The sequence below is a fragment of the Hemibagrus wyckioides genome, linkage group LG12 (genome assembly GCF_019097595.1).
Source record: "Hemibagrus wyckioides isolate EC202008001 linkage group LG12, SWU_Hwy_1.0, whole genome shotgun sequence".
NCBI classification, from domain to species: Eukaryota; Metazoa; Chordata; class Actinopteri; order Siluriformes; family Bagridae; genus Hemibagrus; species Hemibagrus wyckioides.
In genome coordinates, this window is record NC_080721.1 from 3,244,724 (window position 1) to 3,266,433 (window position 21,710).

At 42.6% G+C, this 21,710-nt stretch overlaps 1 protein-coding gene across 4 annotated transcripts in view; it reads right to left on the reverse strand.

The window, feature by feature from the left end:
- Window positions 1-21,270, reverse strand: part of arhgef1a (Rho guanine nucleotide exchange factor (GEF) 1a) — a 68,197-nt gene extending 46,927 nt beyond the window's left edge. For 2 of the 4 annotated variants that reach the window (XM_058404624.1, XM_058404621.1), the window contains exons 1-7: window positions 21,087-21,270; window positions 9,718-9,827; window positions 6,367-6,587; window positions 6,098-6,272; window positions 5,254-5,359; window positions 4,967-5,021; window positions 4,112-4,238 (exon numbers count right to left, since the gene is read on the reverse strand). In XM_058404624.1, coding sequence (XP_058260607.1) covers window positions 4,112-4,238; window positions 4,967-5,021; window positions 5,254-5,359; window positions 6,098-6,272; window positions 6,367-6,587; window positions 9,718-9,753 — 720 coding nt within the window. In that variant the 5' untranslated portion in view covers window positions 9,754-9,827; window positions 21,087-21,270. Of the gene's footprint in view, window positions 1-4,111; window positions 4,239-4,966; window positions 5,022-5,253; window positions 5,360-6,097; window positions 6,273-6,366; window positions 6,588-9,717; window positions 9,828-9,965; window positions 10,040-16,784; window positions 16,825-21,086 lie in introns of those variants that run through there. The other 2 variants (XM_058404622.1, XM_058404623.1) reach the window with 2 other exon arrangements.
- Window positions 21,271-21,710: the final 440 nt, after the last annotated feature.

The following is a 21,710-nucleotide window of genomic DNA, read 5'->3' on the forward strand; positions in this document are numbered from 1 at the left end:
TTGACTTGTCTTAAATTGATCTAAACATAACATGTTACTGCTAAAATGTTGCCAGCTCCATGTTTTTCACCCAAAAGCCATATTTAACAGTGTTTTTTGTTCCGAAACAAATTACTGTAAATTACTCTACACTTTTCCGTGATGTGATTAAGAACAGGACTGAAGGCGGTCACTTACAATATATATATTTTAAAACGAATGAGATGCGGTCAAAAAATTAAAAACTATTGAACGGTGAAAGCAAGCACAGAACTACATTTTTACTCTGTGTGTGTGTGTGTGTGTGTGTGTGTGTGTTTCTAACAGTAGGGGTCAGTGCGTGGGAGCAGTGTGTTGCTGGGAATCTGTGTGTGTATGTGTGTGTGTGTGTGTATGTGTGTGTGTGTGTGTGTGTGTGTCTGTGGTAATGACAAGGTGTCAGCAACTGTATTGTATAAGTCTTGTCATTCAGTATAAAACGCACAAATCCTAGCATAAAACATTAATACAGGCATTATGGTGTGTGTGTGTGTGTGTGTATGTGTAGCAGTAAAAAAAAAAAACAGTAGCGAAAGCTGAAACACCCACATACATATCCTTCTCATTTTCCACTGAAGGCAGCAGTAACACAAAGCTCATTGAGAATGAGGAACACTGATACACACATGGCATCACAACATCATCATTTTAAGTACTGGGGAGGAGAATGCTGGTGCGGGTGTGAAGCGAGGGGGCTGAGGGGTAATACGGGTAAATACGGGTAAGCACTGTATCTGTTCTGTTCTGTTCCAACTAGGGGTGTTTATAAAGCACTTCTCACTGAAACACACGATTCGGGTGTTATCAGACTGCGGTCATGTCCGATGCACCTTTGACTTTAGTGACCACCGACCTGAACGCCCGAGTTTCCTTTCTGTAGTTTCAGATTGTCCTGAATGGAAAGCGCTGCTGTGAGAGGTTTAATCCTGACAGATAAATAGCAGCACGTCTGAGCTGCAGGAGACGGCGGCAAATCGTTTCGCAAACAGTGGGGCGATAAACAAACGGCATATTTGTGTTTGTTTTGTTTCCTGTCGTTGATATACTCAGTATCATTACAGTAGAAATGCCTTCATTGTGGAAACATCATGTGGTTGTATATGAAAGAAATAAAATAAGACAGAGAATTCTGAATGGATAATATTAAATTAAAAACTTCCTGAGATGAACTGAGGAAGAAACCTTGAGAAGAACCAGGCTCAGAAGGGAACCTCATCCTCATTTGGGTGACACTAAATAATGTAAATGCCCTTTCTACAACAGCAACCAAGGGCTCATGAGGAACTGATCGGTCAGTGTAGTTTCTGAGTTCATTATAGACGTAGCACTAATTCCTTGACTGATGCAACGGCAGTTCCGAGTGGTTCATAGGCTGTCCACGGTCACAGATCTATCCCCATGGTGGCTACATTATATGTACACAGTATATGTCACGCCATTGCAGCACTGAAATCCATTTCCCAGCAAACACCACGAATTCTGCTCAGCCAAGAACAGTATTTAACAGGGTTTTTGTTTTTATTTAGATTTATTTTTATGGTTTATAGTCTAGTTTTACAATTTTATTTAAATTATTTCTTACATTTTATCTTCTACTTGTACATTTTTATTTAAATTTTATTTCGTATCTTTTATATTCTAGTTTTACATTTTTATTTAAATTATTTTTTTATATTTTATATTCTACTTTTACATTTTTATTTAAATTATTTCTTACATTTTATCTTCTACGTTTACATTTTTATTTAAATTTTATTTCATATATTTTATATTCTAGTTTCACTTTTTTTTTTTAAATTATGGTTTATATTTTATTTTCTACTTTTACATTTTTATTTAAAATGTATTCCTTATATTTTATATTCTAGTTTTATATTTTTATTTACATTACTTTTTTATATATTTTACATTCTAGTTTTACATTTATATTTAAACTGTATTTCCTATATTGTATATTCTAGTTTTACATTCTTATTTAAATTATTTCTTATATTTTATATTCTAGTTTAACATTTACACACAACTAAAAAAAACCACACACACCATGTGACCGCTTTTACTCGAGTTCGTCGGTTCACACTGAAGTTTATCTGCTTTGTGTGTGAGGCGCTTCAGAAACCATCACTTCTTTTATGTAAGGCATACGTTTTAAGGAATACTTGAAGCACAGAAGCCTTCTACTGAATAAACTGGATTTGTAAACAGGAAGTGAGAAACATCTAATCTCCAAATAGTGGCAAACATTTTCCTTCTCCTAGCAGAAGCCCTAGAGTTGCTGAGTATGAGTGTTTCTGAGGTCAGGTCCAGTGTTGAACAGCTGATGTAAAAAAAATAAAATCTTCTAATCTATCTTACTCTACCCAAAGTCCTGCTGTGTTGTGCAATGAGAACCCTGTACTATTGTGCCTGTGTGTGTGTGTGTGTGTGTGTGTACAGAGTATGTGGGTGTGTTATGTAAGGAGTAAAATACAACAAGGTGTGCTGTTATAGGAAAGTAATCAATGGTGAAGCGTATTATTTTCCCGTAACATCACAACCTCCTCTTCCATCACAGCAGTCTGAGTCAGTCAGGTAGACAGAGAGAGAGAGAGAGAGACAGAGAGAGAGAGACAGAGAGAGAGAAAGAGAGAGAGACAGTGGGGGGAGAGAGAGACAGTGGGAGAGACAGAGGGAGGGGGGGCAGAGGAAGAGAGAGAGAGAGAGAGAGAGTGATGTTTTAAAAAAGGATTTTCAGTAGTGTATACGCATTAATAAAAACCGTACACTGAGAATGAATCATCGCCGGCTGACCAATCAGAATCAAGCACTGTGGTTAGTCCAGGATGTGATTAGTCAGAATCCGTGTGTTGCTTGTGTATAACAGTGTTTCCGTCTGTGACATAAACAACAGACTCACGCTAATGCGCTGGTCCTAATACGTTACCGTTTCTATAGTAACAGACCTGCTGTTGCGGTGGATGCGCCACGTAACATAAACACAAACATCACCGGAATTTTCATCATTTGTGATTTCTTTTTATTGGAAAGATCTCACAACACAAGCTGTGTCCCAAATGATGCGTTACACACTACAGACTACACACTACGCACTACACACTACGCGCTCTACATCTAGCTTTAGAACGGTTGTGTCTCTGTAAGACATCTTGTCTCTGTAAGCAAGATCCATAAAGACATGGAAGAGCGAGTTTGGTGTGGAGGACCTTCACACTGACCTCAACCCCATAGAACACCTTTGGGATGAATTAGAGCAGAGACTGTGAGCCAGACCTTCTCGTCCAACATCAGTGCCTGACCTCACAAATGTGCTTCTAGAGGAATGGTCAAAAATTCCCATAAACACACTCCTAAACCTTGTGGAAAGCCTTCCCAGAAGAGTTGAAGCTGTTATAGCTGCAAAGGGGTGGGACAACTCCATATTACATTCATGTGTATGTGAAGGCAGGCGTCCCAAAACTTTTGGTAATGTAGTGTACATCTAAGCAAAATGTGATTCATTACTTAAAAGTGTTCACAGTAATTCAGAATACACAGTAAGTCGGAATGGACACTGAACTACATCACCCATCAGCTCCAGCAGGTCACATGACCATGTCATGTGAGAAACACAGGACTCCTCCACTCCACTAGACACTCCTAGCTCATACAGAAGTTTCTTATTAGTCTGGCTCATGCTTTCTTTTCCTTCTCATGCGTTTGCATTGCATTCTCTCCTCAAAGTCAATTAACTGAATATACTTGCAAATAAGCGTTATGAGTAAGAGGCTGGTTCACACACAGGAATGAGTAACTGTCATCCTGACTCATCAGTCAAACCAACAGAAGGGGTGTGTGTGTGTGTGTGTGTGTGTGTGTGTGAATGAGAGAGTCAGCGTTACTCTTACTGTATGATTCTGCCCACTGCTGGTAAACCCCAGTAACACACTTCACACTGTTTTTTTTTGGTTTGTAACCATAGTTTCAAGATTACTAACAAACAAAAAAGCGGAATTCTTAAAAGATATTTTCTACATATAAGTAATTTTACATCCAGACCAGATCAGACCAGTCTGCTATGAATAACAAAACAAAAGCACAAGCTTTAGACGCTTACCTTCCGACTGGTCATCTTGCACAGGAAGCTAAATGTTCGGACGAAAGCGTTGCCCGGAGCCTCCTCTTTGTCTTCGTCCCGTTCTCCTTTTTTCTCCCAGCGAAGTGAGGACAGCTCACGGTCTAAACTGAGACACAGGAACAGAAGTGTTGAAACGTTTCAAACTGATCTGAGATTATTTCATGTTAAAAAATTGCTTGTTGCATATTTCAGTTAAATTCGGACGTCCCAAAACTTTTGGCAATATAGTGTATATTCTACGTGGATGAAGCCACACTCTCCAGAAAGGGTCCAGTGGATTAAAAAACTAAAATGGAATATATAAATGACCACAACAGAACCTGGACATTTTCATACAAACCTATTATTATCTATTATCTTGATGCACTGATGAATAAGAAATAAACCGATCAATAGGAACTATTAACCAATTGCCTATGTGTTTTTTTTATTATTATTTAAATTAATTTAATATTTATTAATTATTTTATTTATTACATTTATTATTATTATTATTTTTAAATAATGAATAATAATAACAGTTAATTATTATTTATTTATTTTAATTATTATGAATATTATATTTATTATAATTATTAATAAAAAATATTATTATTATTTATTTATTCTAATTATTATTAATTGTTTTTATATTATTAATATTGTTATTTATTAAATTATTATTTTTTTATTTACTTTGTATATGGTTTTTACCCATGTGTTTTCATCTAATTTTTGGTTATTTATTCCAGTCACTGCTGTTGTCAAGGAATGTCCAGTTCACTGATTATAAATTGTTTTAATGTATAAAAATAGTAAAAAAGAAAAAAGAAAAAAAGAAACAAACAAACAAACCTTTGAGTTGAACCTCTGCCGTGGAAGTACAAGACACTTTCCGTATTATTATTATCTGGGAAGAGAAAACATATCATGAAATAGATAACAGAAACTGAGAACATCCTTCAAAAAATTGCTGTGAATTTTGGTTCTTCCCTTTTTAACAGTCTCACTTTAACAAGCAGTGCATTTCTCGGTTCTCGGCTCCACCCCTGAATCCACAGGTACGAGGACGATCGAAAAAGAGGAACAGTTCTAAAGCTTTGACACACACACACATACACACACACAAACAGTTTCCTTACCATGGCAGTACGAGCGTGGACGAGGAGCAGGAGATTTCGGAGTACGTCTGACCACACAGAGGCTTGGAGCCGAGACGCTGCAGCTATACATCTGACCTGCCTGGTCCTAGAGTTCACAGAGCAACGTCTCATTAACATTTTGCAATCTGATTTGTCAGAAAGAGATTCATTTTCTATAACAGTCCAGCTCTGTCAAAGCAAAGCAAAGCAAAGGCAAGGTTTATATTATAATGCTGTTATTAAACATTAACGTTTCTATAGTAACAGCTAATTCACAGGGAACTTGTTAGACTAATAATAAATAGATTTCAAATAATGTCTTCTTATGGCAAAATGGATAAAAATGTTGTTGTTCTTCTTCTTCTTCTTTCGGCTGCTCCCTGTTCTGGGGTCGCCACAGTGGATCATTCGGTCCGCATGTTTCGATTTGGCACAGGTTTTACTCCAGATGCCCTTCCTGATGCAACCCTTCAGTGGCTGGGTTAGCGCCCTGCCCGGGAACCGAACCCGGACCGCGGCAATGAGAGCACAGGATCCTGCCGCTGGACCACCAGGAGGCAAAAAGTGTTATTCTTATAATAAAATAAAAAAATAAATGAATCCTTGGTAAACTGATAATTTAATGATGTGGCTCAAATGGTTAAAGCTTTGGGTTCACTGGCCAAAGGATCAGGGCACTTGCCACTGTTGGGCCCCTGAGCAAGGCCCTCAACCCTTGCCTGACAAAAGCTGGTGTAATGTATATTAAGGCTTCTATCTAGTCTAAACCCTGCTGTGACTTTGACCTTCATCTATCTCATCGAGAGACGAGAGTGTAAACAGCATACAGCATTCGCATACACACCTCCAGGGTTGAGCAGATCTGTGGCTGTGTCTCAATCCCAGCTTCCTCCTCAGTAAGAGAGGACAAAGAGCCCTCACAGGTGACAGACCTACGTGTGTCTCGAGCTCTGCAGCAGCCCAGAGCTCCACCCAGAACCAGCGCCATCTCCTCCATGTCCAGATCTTCCAAACTAACACTGAGTACATGAGAGAGACAGAATATGGATGACGGACCTTGAGTATGATGCTATGAACCAATCAACGTTAAAAACTGTGTGTGAGTGTGTGTACCTGCGCGTGTCGTTGTTGGGGTTGCCCTGCACAGCTGCACCCGGCTCCCAGCTGTGCCTCCTCCAGGCATCCAGGTGGGCGAGGTGGCGTGTGGCAGGAGAGCGAAAGGTCACCACCCCTGACCTTGCAGGAGAGATGGGTGGAGATGGGAGAGTAGAGCATGGAGAAGGAGCAGGAAAGCAGCTGTTGGGATGAGGGGAGGATGGAGGAGTGTCTGACATCTGGACAGAGACACAGAGCTTGAAAATAGAAATTGACTCTTCTATAATTCTATATGGTTCAATAAAAATAAAAAAGAAGCATGGTATACCTTTTCCAAAAGTAGAGAGATACTATTAATGAATTCTTGGCCAGTGAATAGAGGAGGAAAGAGCTTTCAAACACTACTCAGGTAAAAGGTATAGCTTCTGCAACAAAACATTTACTCAATTAAACATAAAAATAATGGTCATTCCGATAACTTCTTCACTGTGAGCCAGAAGGAAGTGAAAATACTCCAAAAGATGAGGTTCAGGTTAAATAAATATAGACACGAATTACTCCAGTTCCTGGTAAATAAAGCCACATGATTTTCTGTTGAAAAAACACACGATAATTGAGACTATTGAGATTAAGGGGATTATTGGGTAAAGTCTGATCTTGTCCAAGTATAAGGAAGGTGACACAAGCTCAAGACGATGTAAATCCCAGCAGGTTGAAGATTTGGCCCATCAGGCAAAATAACGATCCAGAGACTTTCAGTGCTCCAAAGTTGTTGCGCTGTAGAATGAAACTGGGAGAAGAATGCAGTTTGCATCCCAACATGAGCTCCCAGTATGTCATGTCCTCTCTCTCTCTCTCAGTGGCATCATCTGACTCCAGAGTCTTTTAACAGTCATAACACAGTCATGTCCTCTGAATCTCTGAATCACATATGACACCACTGACTATTCCCCTGATGAACTCATACAATGCAGCTCTCTTTCCAAACCTAAGCAGACAAGTTTGAAGAACTCATTTCATTCAATTAATTCTACCAAATTTGACAAAAGTTGCCACAACAAAAAGATCTCCCATTGAGAAGCCTCCAGAAGACATTTTGGATGGTTAAGTAGATAGTATCCGGCACTGTTACAGAGGGTCAGTCAAGCCCAGGTGTCTACAGCAACAGGAAGGTAGGATGAAGATCCTGAAGATCCAAGCAGAAGACTCCTTAGCTTCAGACGACGATAAGGATGTTGATGCTCTGCTTTCTGGATGCACTGAGGATGCAATGAATGTGTTAAGGATGGCATTGCTCCATTGGGAATGACATCATTGGGGATGTTACTGAAGGTATCATTCCTCCTCGTATCAGATTTAAGGAAGTTGTCGCACCATCTTCTGACAATGACATGGCCACTGAGGTCAAACTGTCACATTACTTCCTGATGTGACCAATGACTTCATGCCAACAGTCTACAGGGAACAACTGAGCTACAAGCTGGCAAGATGGTCACCTGACTGTCCATATATCTGTGCTGGACTGCTGTTTGTACGAAGCAGCTGAAACCTGCCCTGAGCCCTGACCATCCACAAATTTCCACAGTCTGTTCCAGCTTTGGGTTTCCTGCTATGTATTTTCCTGATTCTCATGACTAGTTAATAGTTTGATTTAATATATCACCAGTAATATATTTTACCAGGGAAAAACATTGAGCCATTCTTCTAACCAAAGAGCTCCAGGATACTATCATGAGTACTTTGAAAACAAGGGGTTCTCTCATGGTTTCCTCTGGCACATTGTGGTTCCCATGGTAACAATCACTTAAGCCTTGCTTCTTGTTTCCTAGACAAAACATTTTAAGATTTTGTACATGCGTCCGGTATTTGTAGTATATATATTATATTTGTACTCTGGCATTTAATTGTAAAGGCCTTCTTGTGAGGCTTACACACACACACACAGACACACACACACTTTCTGTCAGGTTCCTAAATGTGTATCTGGTGTATCTACATGCCTATTTCTTTCAGAAAACATAGATTCTCAACCCTAAGGTAGGATTCAGACAGGTTTTTGTTTTGGTGCTGCTCCAACACATAGTCTCATGGTCCAACACTCTCCTGTTGGTCCCCCTTTTGCTGCAAAAACATCCCTGAACCATCGAGGCATGGACTCCACTAGATCCCTGAAGGTGTGCTGTGGTATCTGGCACCAAGATGTTAGCAGCAGATCCTATAAGTCCTGTAAGTTACAAGGTGAGGCTTCCATGAATCGGACTTGTTTGTCCAGCACATCCCACAGATGCTGGACTGAGATCTGGGGAATTTGGAGGCCAGGTCAACACCTCAAACTGGTTGTTGTGGTCATCAAACCATTCCTGAACCATTTCTGCTTTGTGGCACGGTGCATTATCCTGCTGAAAGAGGCCACAGCCATCAGGGAATACCGTTTCCATGAAAGGGTGTACATGGTCTGTAACAATGCTTAGGTAGGTGGTATGTGTCAAAGTAACATCCACATGGATGGCAGGACCCAAGGTTTCCCAGCAGAACATTGCCCAAAGCAGGACACTGCCTCCGCCGGCTCGCCTTCTTCCCATAGTGCATCCTGGTACCATGTGTTCCCCAGGTAAGAGACGCACACACACCCGGCCATCCACGTGATGTAAAAGAAAATGTGATTCATCAGACCAGGCCACCTTCTTCCACTGTTCCGTGGTCCAGTTCTGATGTTTACATGCCCATTGTTGGCACTTTCGGCAATGCACAGGGGTCAGCATGATCACCATGACCAGTCTGCGGCTATGCAACCCCATACGCAACAAACTGTGATGCACTGTGTATTCTGACACTTTTCTATCAGAACCTGCATTAACTTCTTCAGCAGTTTGAGCAACAGTAGCCTGTCTGGTGGTCAGTCTCTCGTCAGGTGCCATGATGAGCAGTGTTATTCACTTCACCCAGTGCTCAGAATGGTATGCCTGATCGGTGTATATTTACAAAATCAGTGCAAATGAATTGCTGTAATAAAGGTCGGTTGTTCTCCAAACTGCACACTGAATGTCTTTGTTTGCTGTACCATTACAATTTCCCTTCACTGGAGCTAAGAGGTTAGAATACAGCTATATTAACATGGGGTAAGAGAGATCATTCAGATGTTGGGTAAACCAACCATAAAGTCATAATGTAGTGTACAGGACATGAACACTATTAAAGAGCAATAAAAACATAAGAGCTACAACAAGGAGAACTGGGAAACGTTTTAAACTGTCATTTTTATACTAGATTTTTATATTTCTGCTTTGAGACAATGTCTATTGCTAAAAGTGTTCGAAAATAAAACTGAATTGAAATTGAAACACACACACACACACACACAGCTCATACCGTGTCTTTCAGGTGCAGCGACTCTTCAGGAACCATTCTCAGGCAGCGTCTTCCGAAAGCTCCCCTTAAATCTCCCACGCCGAACTGACCGTTCCACTATCTCTTCCACTCTGCAGATTTATAAAATATCTGTTTAAAATCCCAGAACAGTTCAGTTCAGTTCACTCAGTGAGTTCTTCCTATAATGTTTGTTTAGCGTCAACAATAAAACACACAGCTGATTTTTAGTGCTAGTGATAAACTCAGACCTCATTTCAAATCAGCCTGCTTATTTCATCATTTCCTTGTCAAAGGGCAGCTGTAAACCTCCTCATCTATTAACCTGAATGAGAAATAAGCACATAGACACGAGCGGATGAACCGATCAGATTTCTTTAATAAGATTCAGCATGATGTGTCTGTAATACATAGAGCTATCATAAGCCACACTCTTCAGTATATATTTATCAGGCATACCTGGTCACATTATGACCACCTACCTAATATTATGTTTGCTGACCCGTCCTGCACTGTGTATTTTGACCCCTTTCTATCAGAACCAGCATTAACTTCTTCAGCAGTTTGAGCAACAGTAGCTCGTCTGTTGGATCGGATCACACGGGCCAGCCTTCTCTCCCCACGAGCATCAATGAGTCTTGGCCGCCCATGACTGTCGCCGGTTCACCACTGTTCCTTCCTTGGACCACTTTTGATAGATACTGACCACTGCAGACCGGGAACACCCCACAAGAGCTGCAGTTTTGGAGATGCTCTGATCCAGTGGTCTAGCCATCACAATTTGGCCCTTTTGGTCAAACTCGCTCAAATCCTTACGCTTGTCCATTTTTCCTGCGTCTAACATCAACTTTGAGGACAAGATGAATGAAATCAGAACAGCAGATCTTATGGGGTGTTCTCAGGATCCAGTGGGTAGAACCTACCATAAAATGGCTCCAAGAAATAACCCAAAGGCTCAGTGATGCACACACGGAGTGAGATCATGCTCATCTCACAGAGCACAAATTGCTGAAAAGATTAACACAGGCTATGACAGAAAGGTGTCAGAATATGCACTGTATCACAGCTGGCTGTGTATGAAGATGTGTAGACCGGTCAAAGTGTCCATGCTGACTCCTGCCCCTGGAGCTGACTGCTCTAAGGGCCATGCAGTACTTGAAGTCTCAACCATCTGATGTTGGAAAAACTCATCAAATTCAACATAAGGGCTGAATATAACTACTCAGCACAGGACTAGACCACACACACACACACACACATATCAAAGCTATTATTTGAAGAGTAATAAGCATGTGAGCATGGACACATGTGTATAGAACTTGCAAAGAGCACACCATTTAATCAGTCAGCAAACACACCGGTGATAAGCCTGTTATTACCTACATAGACACACACACACACACACACACACATACACACAGAGAGAGAGATTACAGATAGGTAGAGATTTCTTTCTATTTAGAGAATCAGTGAAATTAAACACTCTCTTTTAATCCGCAACATGGACGTCACCGAGAGTGAAATAAAGCTGTGTTGTAGCATTAACACTCTACATCCTACATCATGATAATGTAATCATGTTACCTCACGGTGAAGGCAGCCAGCATGTTCTCCTCTCAACACACCCAGATACACACACACACACACACACAGATACACACACACACACACACACAGATACACACACACACACACATACTGTAACAACCTCCAACTCTCATTCCCTCCTGCTTTCTCTCTTACTCCCTCCCATATCCTCCTTCCTTCCTCCCTCTCCTTCTCTCTCTCCTTCTGTCTCTCTCTCTCTCCTTCTCTTTTCTCTCTCTCCCCTTCTCTTTTCTCTCTGTCTTTGTCTCTGTCTCTCTCTCTTCCTGTGTCACCCTCCCTCTGAAAATTCCTAGAAAATCTCAGCTGAGTTCCAAACAAAAAAAGCTCAGATTTCCACCCAGTATTTATTACAGGTCATGTTCCTGTACATGTATGTAAACTTGTGTGTACATGTGTGTGTATGTGTGTGTGTGTATGTACAGTATGTGCAGGTGTGTGTACATGTGTGTGTGTGTGTGTGTATGTACAGTATGTGCAGGTATGTGTACAAGTGTATGTGTGTGTGTGTGTGTACATGTGTGTGTATGTGCAGGTGTGTGTGTATGTGTGTGTGTGTATGTACAGTATGTGCAGGTGTGTGTACATGTGTGTGTGTGTGTGTGTATGTACAGTATGTGCAGGTATGTGTACAAGTGTATGTGTGTGTGTGTGTGTGTACATGTGTGTGTATGTGCAGGTGTGTGTGTGTATGTGTGTGTGTGTATGTACAGTATGTGCAGGTGTGTGTACATGTGTGTGTGTGTGTATGTACAGTATGTGCAGGTATGTGTACAAGTGTATGTGTGTGTGTGTGTGTGTGTACATGTGTGTGTATGTGCAGGTGTGTGTGTGTATGTGTGTGTGTGTATGTACAGTATGTGCAGGTGTGTGTACATGTGTGTGTGTGTGTGTGTATGTACAGTATGTGCAGGTATGTGTACAAGTGTATGTGTGTGTGTGTGTGTGTTAAACTTTGTGCTCCTGTAAAACTGCAGTTAAGCCTCATGTACTACTTTAATACATCATGTTAGGACAAAAAAAACAGAAAAGAACTCACCCATCTGCTTCCTACAAATTCTTTCACTCTTGTTTTTTTCTCCTCCTTTCTTTCTTTCCCTCCCTTCATCCACATTCCATCCATCACAATTCTGACGCAATACTCACACCACTGTCCCTCTCCCAAAGTGCAAACACTCGGCTGAGGTGATGATGTGTCACAGCAAACTGGACGCCACCCGCAGTGTGTGTGTGTGTGTGTGTGAGTGTTCACGTGTGTGTGTGATCCGGGTCAGTGAGGCTTGCAGGTGCATCATGAGGACATTAAAGCTCGATTCATGACTCAAGCTATGCTCGTCTCCATAGAAACCAGATTAGCATTAAAAACAGATGAAGATCTTCCTAACGAAGGCTTGGTGTTTAACTCTGACTCACGAACCAGGGACTCATTCACTCTGTTTCTTTTGACAACAGGTACCATGAGGGTAACTACACCGAATATCAGCACCTACTTATAACCTGTTATTAATAAGTAATAAATTATTGATCATAAATAAATAGGAACTTAACTTTAAACTTTATTATTTTTCTGTTTCTAGAATTCTGTAGAGCTGCTTTGAGACGTCCACAGAGCTATAGAAATAAACTGACCTGAATTATTCTGATCATACAGCATGGAGATCAATTCTCTCTCTCTCTCCCTCTCTCCCTCTGTCTCTCTCTTTCCCTGTCTCTCCCACTCTCTCTCTCCCTCTGTCTCTCTCCCTCTCTCTCTCTCTCACTCTCTCTCTCTCTCTCTCTTTCTCTCTCTCTCTCATTGGGTTTGATTTTATTCAACCAAATTGTAACCACTGTCTCATTAATTTAATACCCCTCACACACACACTTCACCCTTCACACACACTCTTCACCCTTCACACACCCCTCACACACACACTTCACCCCTCACACACACTCTTCACCCTTCACACACACTCTTCACCCTTCACACACACTCTTCACCCTTCACACACACTCTTCACCCCTCACACACACTCTTCACCCTTCACACACACTCTTCACCCCTCACACACACTCTTCACCCCTCACACACACTCTTCACCCTTCACACACACTCTTCACCCTTCACACACACTCTTCACCCTTCACACACCCTTCACACACACTCTTCACCCTTCACACACACTCTTCACCCCTCACACACACTCTTCACCCTTCACACACACTCTTCACCCCTCACACACACTCTTCACCCTTCACACACACTCTTCACCCCTCACACACACTCTTCACCCTTCACACACACTCTTCACCCCTCACACACACTCTTCACCCCTCACACACACTCTTCACCCTTCACACACACTCTTCACCCCTCACACACACTCTTCACCCTTCACACACACTCTTCACCCCTCACACACACTCTTCACCCCTCACACACACTCTTCACCCTTCACACACACTCTTTACCCTTCACACACACACTCTTCACCCTTCACACACCCCTCACACACACACTTCACCCTTCACACACACTCTTCACCCTTCACACACCCCTCACACACACACTTCACCCTTCACACACACTCTTCACCCTTCACACACCCTTCACACACACTCTTCACCCCTCACACACACTCTTCACCCTTCACACACACTCTTCACCCTTCACACACACTCTTCACCCTTCACACACACTCTTCACCCCTCACACACACTCTTCACCCTTCACACACACTCTTTACCCTTCACACACACACTCTTCACCCTTCACACACACTCTTCACCCTTCACACACACTCTTTACCCTTCACACACACACTCTTCACCCTTCACACACACTCTTTACCCTTCACACACACACTCTTCACCCTTCACACACACTCTTCACCCTTCACACACACTCTTCACCCCTCACACACACTCTTCACCCCTCACACACACTCTTTACCCTTCACACACACTCTTCACCCTTCACACACACTCTTCACCCCTCACACACACTCTTTACCCTTCACACACACTCTTCACCCTTCACACACCCCTCACACACACACTTCACCCTTCACACACACTCTTCACCTTTCACACACACTCTTCACCCTTCACACACACTCTTTACCTTTCACACACCCTTCACACACACTCTTTACCTTTCACACACCCCTCACACACACTCTTCACCCTTCACACACCCCTCACACACACTCTTCACCCTTCACACACACTCTTTACCTTTCACACACCCCTCACACACACTCTTCACCCCTCACACACACTCTTCACCCTTCACACACACTCTTCACCCTTCACACACCCCTCACACACACTGTTTACCCTTCACACACCCCTCACACACACTCTTCACCCCTCACACACACTCTTCACCCTTCACACACACTCTTTACCTTTCACACACCCCTCACACACACTCTTCACCCTTCACACACCCCTCACACACACTCTTCACCCTTCACACACACTCTTTACCTTTCACACACCCCTCACACACACTCTTCACCCCTCACACACACTCTTCACCCTTCACACACACTCTTCACCCCTCACATACACTCTTCACCCTTCACACACCCCTCACACACACTGTTTACCCTTCACACACACTCTTTACCTTTCACACACCCCTCACACACACTCTTCACCCCTCACACACACTCTTCACCCTTCACACACCCCTCACACACACTCTTTACCTTTCACACACCCCTCACACACACTCTTCACCCCTCACACACACTCTTCACCCTTCACACACCCCTCACACACACTCTTTACCCTTCACACACCCCTCACACACACTGTTTACCCTTCACACACACTCTTTACCTTTCACACACCCCTCACACACACTCTTTACCTTTCACACACCCCTCACACACACTCTTCACCCCTCACACACACTCTTCACCCTTCACACACCCCTCACACACACTCTTTACCCTTCACACACCCCTCACACACACTGTTTACCCTTCACACACACTCTTCACCCTTTACACACCCCTCACACACACTCTTCACCCTTTACACACCCCTCACACACACTCTTCACCCTTCACACACACTCTTTACCCTTCACACACACTCTTCACCCTTCACACACCCCTCACACACACTGTTTACCCTTCACACACACTCTTCACCCTTCACACACCCCTCACACACACTCTTCACCCTTCACACACACTCTTTACCCTTCACACACACACTCTTCACCCTTCACACACCCCTCACACACACACTTCACCCTTCACACACACTCTTCACCCTTCACACACACTCTTCACCCTTCACACACACTCTTTACCTTTCACACACACTCTTCACCCTTCACACACACTCTTTACCTTTCACACACCCTTCACACACACTCTTCACCCTTCACACACACTCTTCACCCTTCACACACACTCTTTACCTTTCACACACACTCTTCACCCTTCACACACACTCTTTACCTTTCACACACCCTTCACACACACTCTTCACCCTTCACACACACTCTTTACCTTTCACACACACTCTTCACCCTTCACACACACTCTTTACCTTTCACACACCCTTCACACACACTCTTCACCCTTCACACACACTCTTTACCTTTCACACACCCTTCACACACACTCTTCACCCTTCACACACACTCTTTACCTTTCACACACCCTTCACACACACTCTTCACCCTTCACACACACTCTTTACCTTTCACACACCCTTCACACACACTCTTTACCTTTCACACACCCCTCACACACACTCTACACCCTTCACACACACTCTTCACCCTTCATACACCCTTCACACACACTCTTTACCTTTCACACAACCCTCACACACACTCTTTACCCTTCACACACACTCTTTACCTTTCACACACCCTTCACACACACTCTTCACCCTTCACACACCCCTCACACACACTCTTCACCCTTCACACACCCCTCATACACACTCTTTGCCCTTCTCACACACACTCGTCACCCTTCACATACACTCTTCACCCTTCACACACACCTCACACACACTCTTCACCCTTTATACACACTCTTCACCCTTCACACACACTCTTCACCCTTCACACACCCCTCATGCTCACTCCTACCCCTCACACACCCCTCACACACACTCTTCACCCTTCACACACCGCTCACACACACTCCTACCCCTCACACACACCTCACACACACTCTTCACCCTTCGCACACCCCTACTATTCACTGTTGAGTGTCAGCACTGTAGCACTGTACATGCACTGTCACGTTTTACATGAATCTATAACATAGTAATCCTCGTCATCATAACTCACACAGCTGCTGTATCAATACAAAACAGCTGTGCTTTAGGGTAAACTGCTCTACTAACATCTAAGATCTCAGCATTCTTGTGTTTATAAGCGTTTCCTGTTTGTTTCTGACAAAACTATAAAAAGTAAAAGAAGCAGAGAAAAGTCTAGAAGAACTCACCCCTCATCCTCCTGCTCCCAGAGCCTCCTGGCTTGTGCTGCTGGGTTTTTGTGTGAGTTTCCTTCACCTCTGCTGTCTGTCCATCCCCCCGGTCACCTCCTGTGCCATCACTCGCTCCGTGACCGTGAACGCTCCCTCCCCCGGCCCTCTTTTGTGTCTCTCTTCTGTCTACTTCACCCTTCTTCCCTTTCTTATTCAGGGAGAAGGAGGGCAAGTGTGGACACCAGGGGTCCTGAAGTCGGACTGAAGCCCAGCCCTTTTTTTTTTTTTTGCTTTTTTTCTTTATAAAAATCTATCTTATAATTCAAGAAGAGTTTCTCGTTCTTGTCGTTATTGTCGGCGCACGTGATGTTTATTAGATTTTCTTTTTTGCCACACTGAAAAACATCAGGAACCTGAAGATAAACGTCACACTGACTCACAAGAAATCAAGAAAATGTATTTACTTATTTCATTTTTGAAACTCAAGTTCAATATCTAAAATGTCCCAGGAGGGGTGGGGGGTGTTTGGAGGGGTTCAGAGGGTCAGTTTGAGCTGTTTATTGTGAAGAGGCAATTGTATACCGTTGTGTATAAAAAATAAATCACACAAAAATGATAAAATGTACCGGGAGAGATAAAGAGAAGAAAAAAATACGAACTCGACCCGCAGAAGCTTGACGGAACGAAGCACATGGCATGCGGCATTCACTTTCGGAGACGTGAACGTAAACACACACACCTCCACACAGGAGACAGGAGAGTTACTGCGTTACCATCAGCTGCTGGCTCTCTGTGGGTTTTGTTTTGACGGCTGTTCCACCAAAACGTTCCTTTTCCAATGCCAATAATAAACCCCCCAAGCGGCTCATTTTCCCGCTATCATTTCCTTTTATGGCTTATCACAGCTGGCCTTATATATAAACACACACACACACACAGAGAGTTCAGGGACACTATTAGCAAGAAATTTCCATGTTCTTTTCCCTACAAATCTGTTCTCATTGTTCCCTTCAGCAAGTTTCTTCTCCAGCCTGTATTTCAGTGTTTAGCAACTCGTTACCGCGTACTATTTATCCGTATCATGGGTGTTTTCGTTTTCAGGGTCCGATCCGAGCTGTTTAAGGACCGGAGAGCTTCAAGTAATGTTTGGAGACAGTCTCTCCTGAGCGTGCTCATACTCCGACATGTTACAACCAGGTCTGTTTTTATTGTCATGCCATGAATACACAACCAAAGGCGAGAAATGTAATCCAAACACACGAGCTGAACAGGGTAATGATGCGTTATAAGTGAAGTGCTGATGCTTTAAAATGGAAGAAAATGCTTTATCAGTTCTCTTTTGCTTCTCATTTGGTGAATCTAACCCTTATTTCTTCTGGTGCTAGTCTTTTAACACACACACACACTCACACACACACACATCAACATAGACTTTCCTGCCCTGGAAGAGTTGTTTTTTGGAAAAAGTTGACCAAAGTGTTCAGCCTCTGGACGTCATTTCCTAATGAAATCATTCGATAAAGTACTTCAGGCGTGAGGATTAAAATGACCAGTCCTTAAAAATCCACTCTAATAAACTTGACCGCGATGTACATAAACACAAACATATAATTTCTGTATTATTGTCCTTCATCACAGGGTCACAGGGAACCTGGCGTCTTTCCCAGGAGACACAATGCAGGGGACATCCTGGACAGGGTTCCAACCCGTCACAGGGCACACACACACACACCAATCAGCCTCAACAACATCTCACATCTTTGGAATGCCTCTATGTTGTGATACTGACCGGTCTTGCACTACATTTTTGTGTGATGTTTAAAACTACTGTCACGAAATCAAACACAAACTAAAAGAAAGAGACAAATTAGGAGACTTTCACGCTGCCGGTTTAGTCTGAAGGAGACCACGGCTTACAGGAAAAAATCTCTTTTCTGGGGGAGGAAATTGGAGTATCTGGAGGAAACACCCAAAGCACTCCAAAACTCCACACACACACACACAGAGCGGAGACAGGAATCAAACCCCTAAATGCAGAGGTGCAATGCACATGTACTTAATTATTATTATTATTATTATTATCAGGAAGAAGAAGAAGAAGCTGGCATTCCTGAAATCCTCTTATACACACACTCTACATTTTAAATCCCTTCATCTCAAAATAAACATTATGAAACTTGCACATGAAAGGATACTGAAATGTCGAGATTTAATAAATACAACGTAAGGGATGTATCCAAGGAGGGGGTCAGCAGCATTAACTCAACCGGGTGACTGGGCACTTCAACAGTAGCTCACTTTAAAAAAGAAAGAGCTCAAAGGAAAGCCTGGCCACGCCGGTGATGACCCCGGCTGTTGATGTTATCAGAGACGCTGTTCATACAACACTGAAATGGACCCAGATCTCCTCACGTGTTCTGAGTGACCAGACCAAAAGAGGCATACAATCTGAACATGTTCACACTCGCACTCGTCGGCATCCACGTGTGATCCGAATTAATCCCGGGCGGACATCGATACCACCATGCTTAGTGAACTTAAATTACATGTTTGCTTCCTCTCTCAGGTCTCACCTTCTGTAAAGCCTGGCCTTTCCCACACACTTTAATCACTCACCTTCTACTAGAATAACAAACACTGAAAACCTGATGACAAGAGAAGCTTTCTGTTTGTGCACACACACACACACACACACAACATGCAACTGAACAGCTCAATAGAGAAATTTTACTTCGCTTGTAAAGACCTCCCATTAACATAACACCAAATGACCAAAAACATGTTATTTATTTATATAATCTCTCTCTCTCTCTCTCTCTCTGTATATACAGCGGGTAAAATAAGTATTCTACACGTCAGCATTTTTCTCAGTAAACATATTTCTAAAGGTGTCATCAGTAAGATCTTGAGAGAGCACTTTGCTTGTTCCTTGTGTGACACCTTGGTAATTAGACACCATTTTATTGGTCATCAGTTGGAACTGAACCAGCTGATATTAATTACACTGACCAGGGGCAGGATTGCTTTCAGCTGGTGTCTGGACTGTCCATGCCTTTTTGCACCTCCGTTTCTTCATGTGTTCAATACTTTTTCCTCTGTGTCATTTCACATTCTTACACAACACTGGACATTTATAAACATCTTGTCCTCAAAGTTGATGTTAGAAGCAGGAAAAATGGACAAGAGTAAGGAATTGAGCGAGTTTGACGAAGGACCAGATTGTGATGGCTAGACCACTGGATCAGAGCCTCTGCAAAACTGCAGCTCTTGTGGGGTGTTCCCGGTCTGCAGTGGTCAGTATCTATCAAAAGTGGTCCAAGGAAGGAACAGTGGTGAACAGGCAACAGGATCATGTGTGGTCATTGATGAACATGGGGAGTGAAGGCTGGCCCGTGTGATCCGATCCAACAGACGAGCTACTGTTACTCAAACTGCTGAAGAAGTTAATGCTGGTTCTGATAGAAAGGGGTCAGAATACACAGTGCATGACGGGTCAGCCAAAGAGGGGCCAACACAATATTAGGCAGGTGGTCATAATGTTATGCATGGTCGGTATGTGTGTTTTTTTTTCCTTATGGGAAATATAGCAAGTGCCCTATTAACCACTAATTAATTTTTTTTAATGCCTCTGTTTTGCCTTTCAGTATATTTTTTGGGTCATGAAACACTGATATAAGGAAACATTAAGGAGGTTTTCACACTGGCAGTTTAGTCTGAAAGAGATCACGGTTTACAGGAAATATCGGTAATGTGAAAGGGAACCGCACCGCGGTATCAGACTTGCTGTATTTAATGATAACATTTACACACTTTCCAGGCAACACAGAGTCTAGCATCCTTTAGAATTCCTTAATGGTCTGTCTATATAGTGTGTGTGTGTGTGTGTGTGTGTGCTAGCCTTCAGCTTTTTTTTTTTTAAAAATGATAATTTTATGTAAATCCAACGTTCTAATTATACGTTTAATACTTTTTTTCCAGCTCAATGGAAATGATTCAGTGGACAGACAGCACGGGTCTACTGGACATACTGCGGGTCATTTGGCGAACCAAGTCGTGTAGCACTGCCCGGTGAAAAAAGGAGCATTTAAAAATCATAAAAATATATCATATATCTTTATTATTGCTACCTTTATGAACCTTTGTGCTGTGGGATATTTTTCCTTATATCTATCTCGAGGACAAAATGAGTCTCGTGAGTTTGTTTGCTTGTGGAAACGTTGCGCTCGGGAACGCTTTTAGTGTCCGAATAAATTCATTCGAAAATACAGCTTGTGTCGAATTTATAATTCAATTATAATATCTAATGTTAATTAATATTACCTGTAATGGGTCTAGAAGTCTCTCCGGGTGTCCTGCTGGTCTCACTTTGAGCTCCCGTTGGTCCAGTGTAATAAACACAATGACTTAATAATATTTCAAAAAGTTTTCAAAAAAGCAGCTGAAAAGTAATCTTCTTCCGAGAAACCTCTCTGTTTAAGGCTGTATGTATGTCCACCTCCATCTGAATGGACAGGGCTGAGGTGGACGCGGAACACACTGGATCACGAGGTTGCCAGATTGGATCACATCGCTCCGGACCACACCTGAGAGCTTGACCTCAAATGTACGACTTTAATTTTTTAGATAAACAAAACATTTGTCCATACTGAGTCGTTTAAATGTCATTTTCTCAAGTTGTACAGAGTGTTGTGTCAAAGCGTTTATAGAATAATCCACACTTGCGGTCACGCGCGCGACCCTGAGGGCTCGTGCCTTCGACCAACTCTTAACTACGTTGTCATGACTACCTTGATGATCATAACAACGTAGAGTTAATCCCTGTCATTTGCTACATAGGACATAGCGTCTTCTGACTGTTTAGAGTGTGATTGTGCCGTGCCATGGACACACACTATATCCCCAAAAGTTTTGGGACACCCCTCCAAACCATTGAACTCAGGTAGT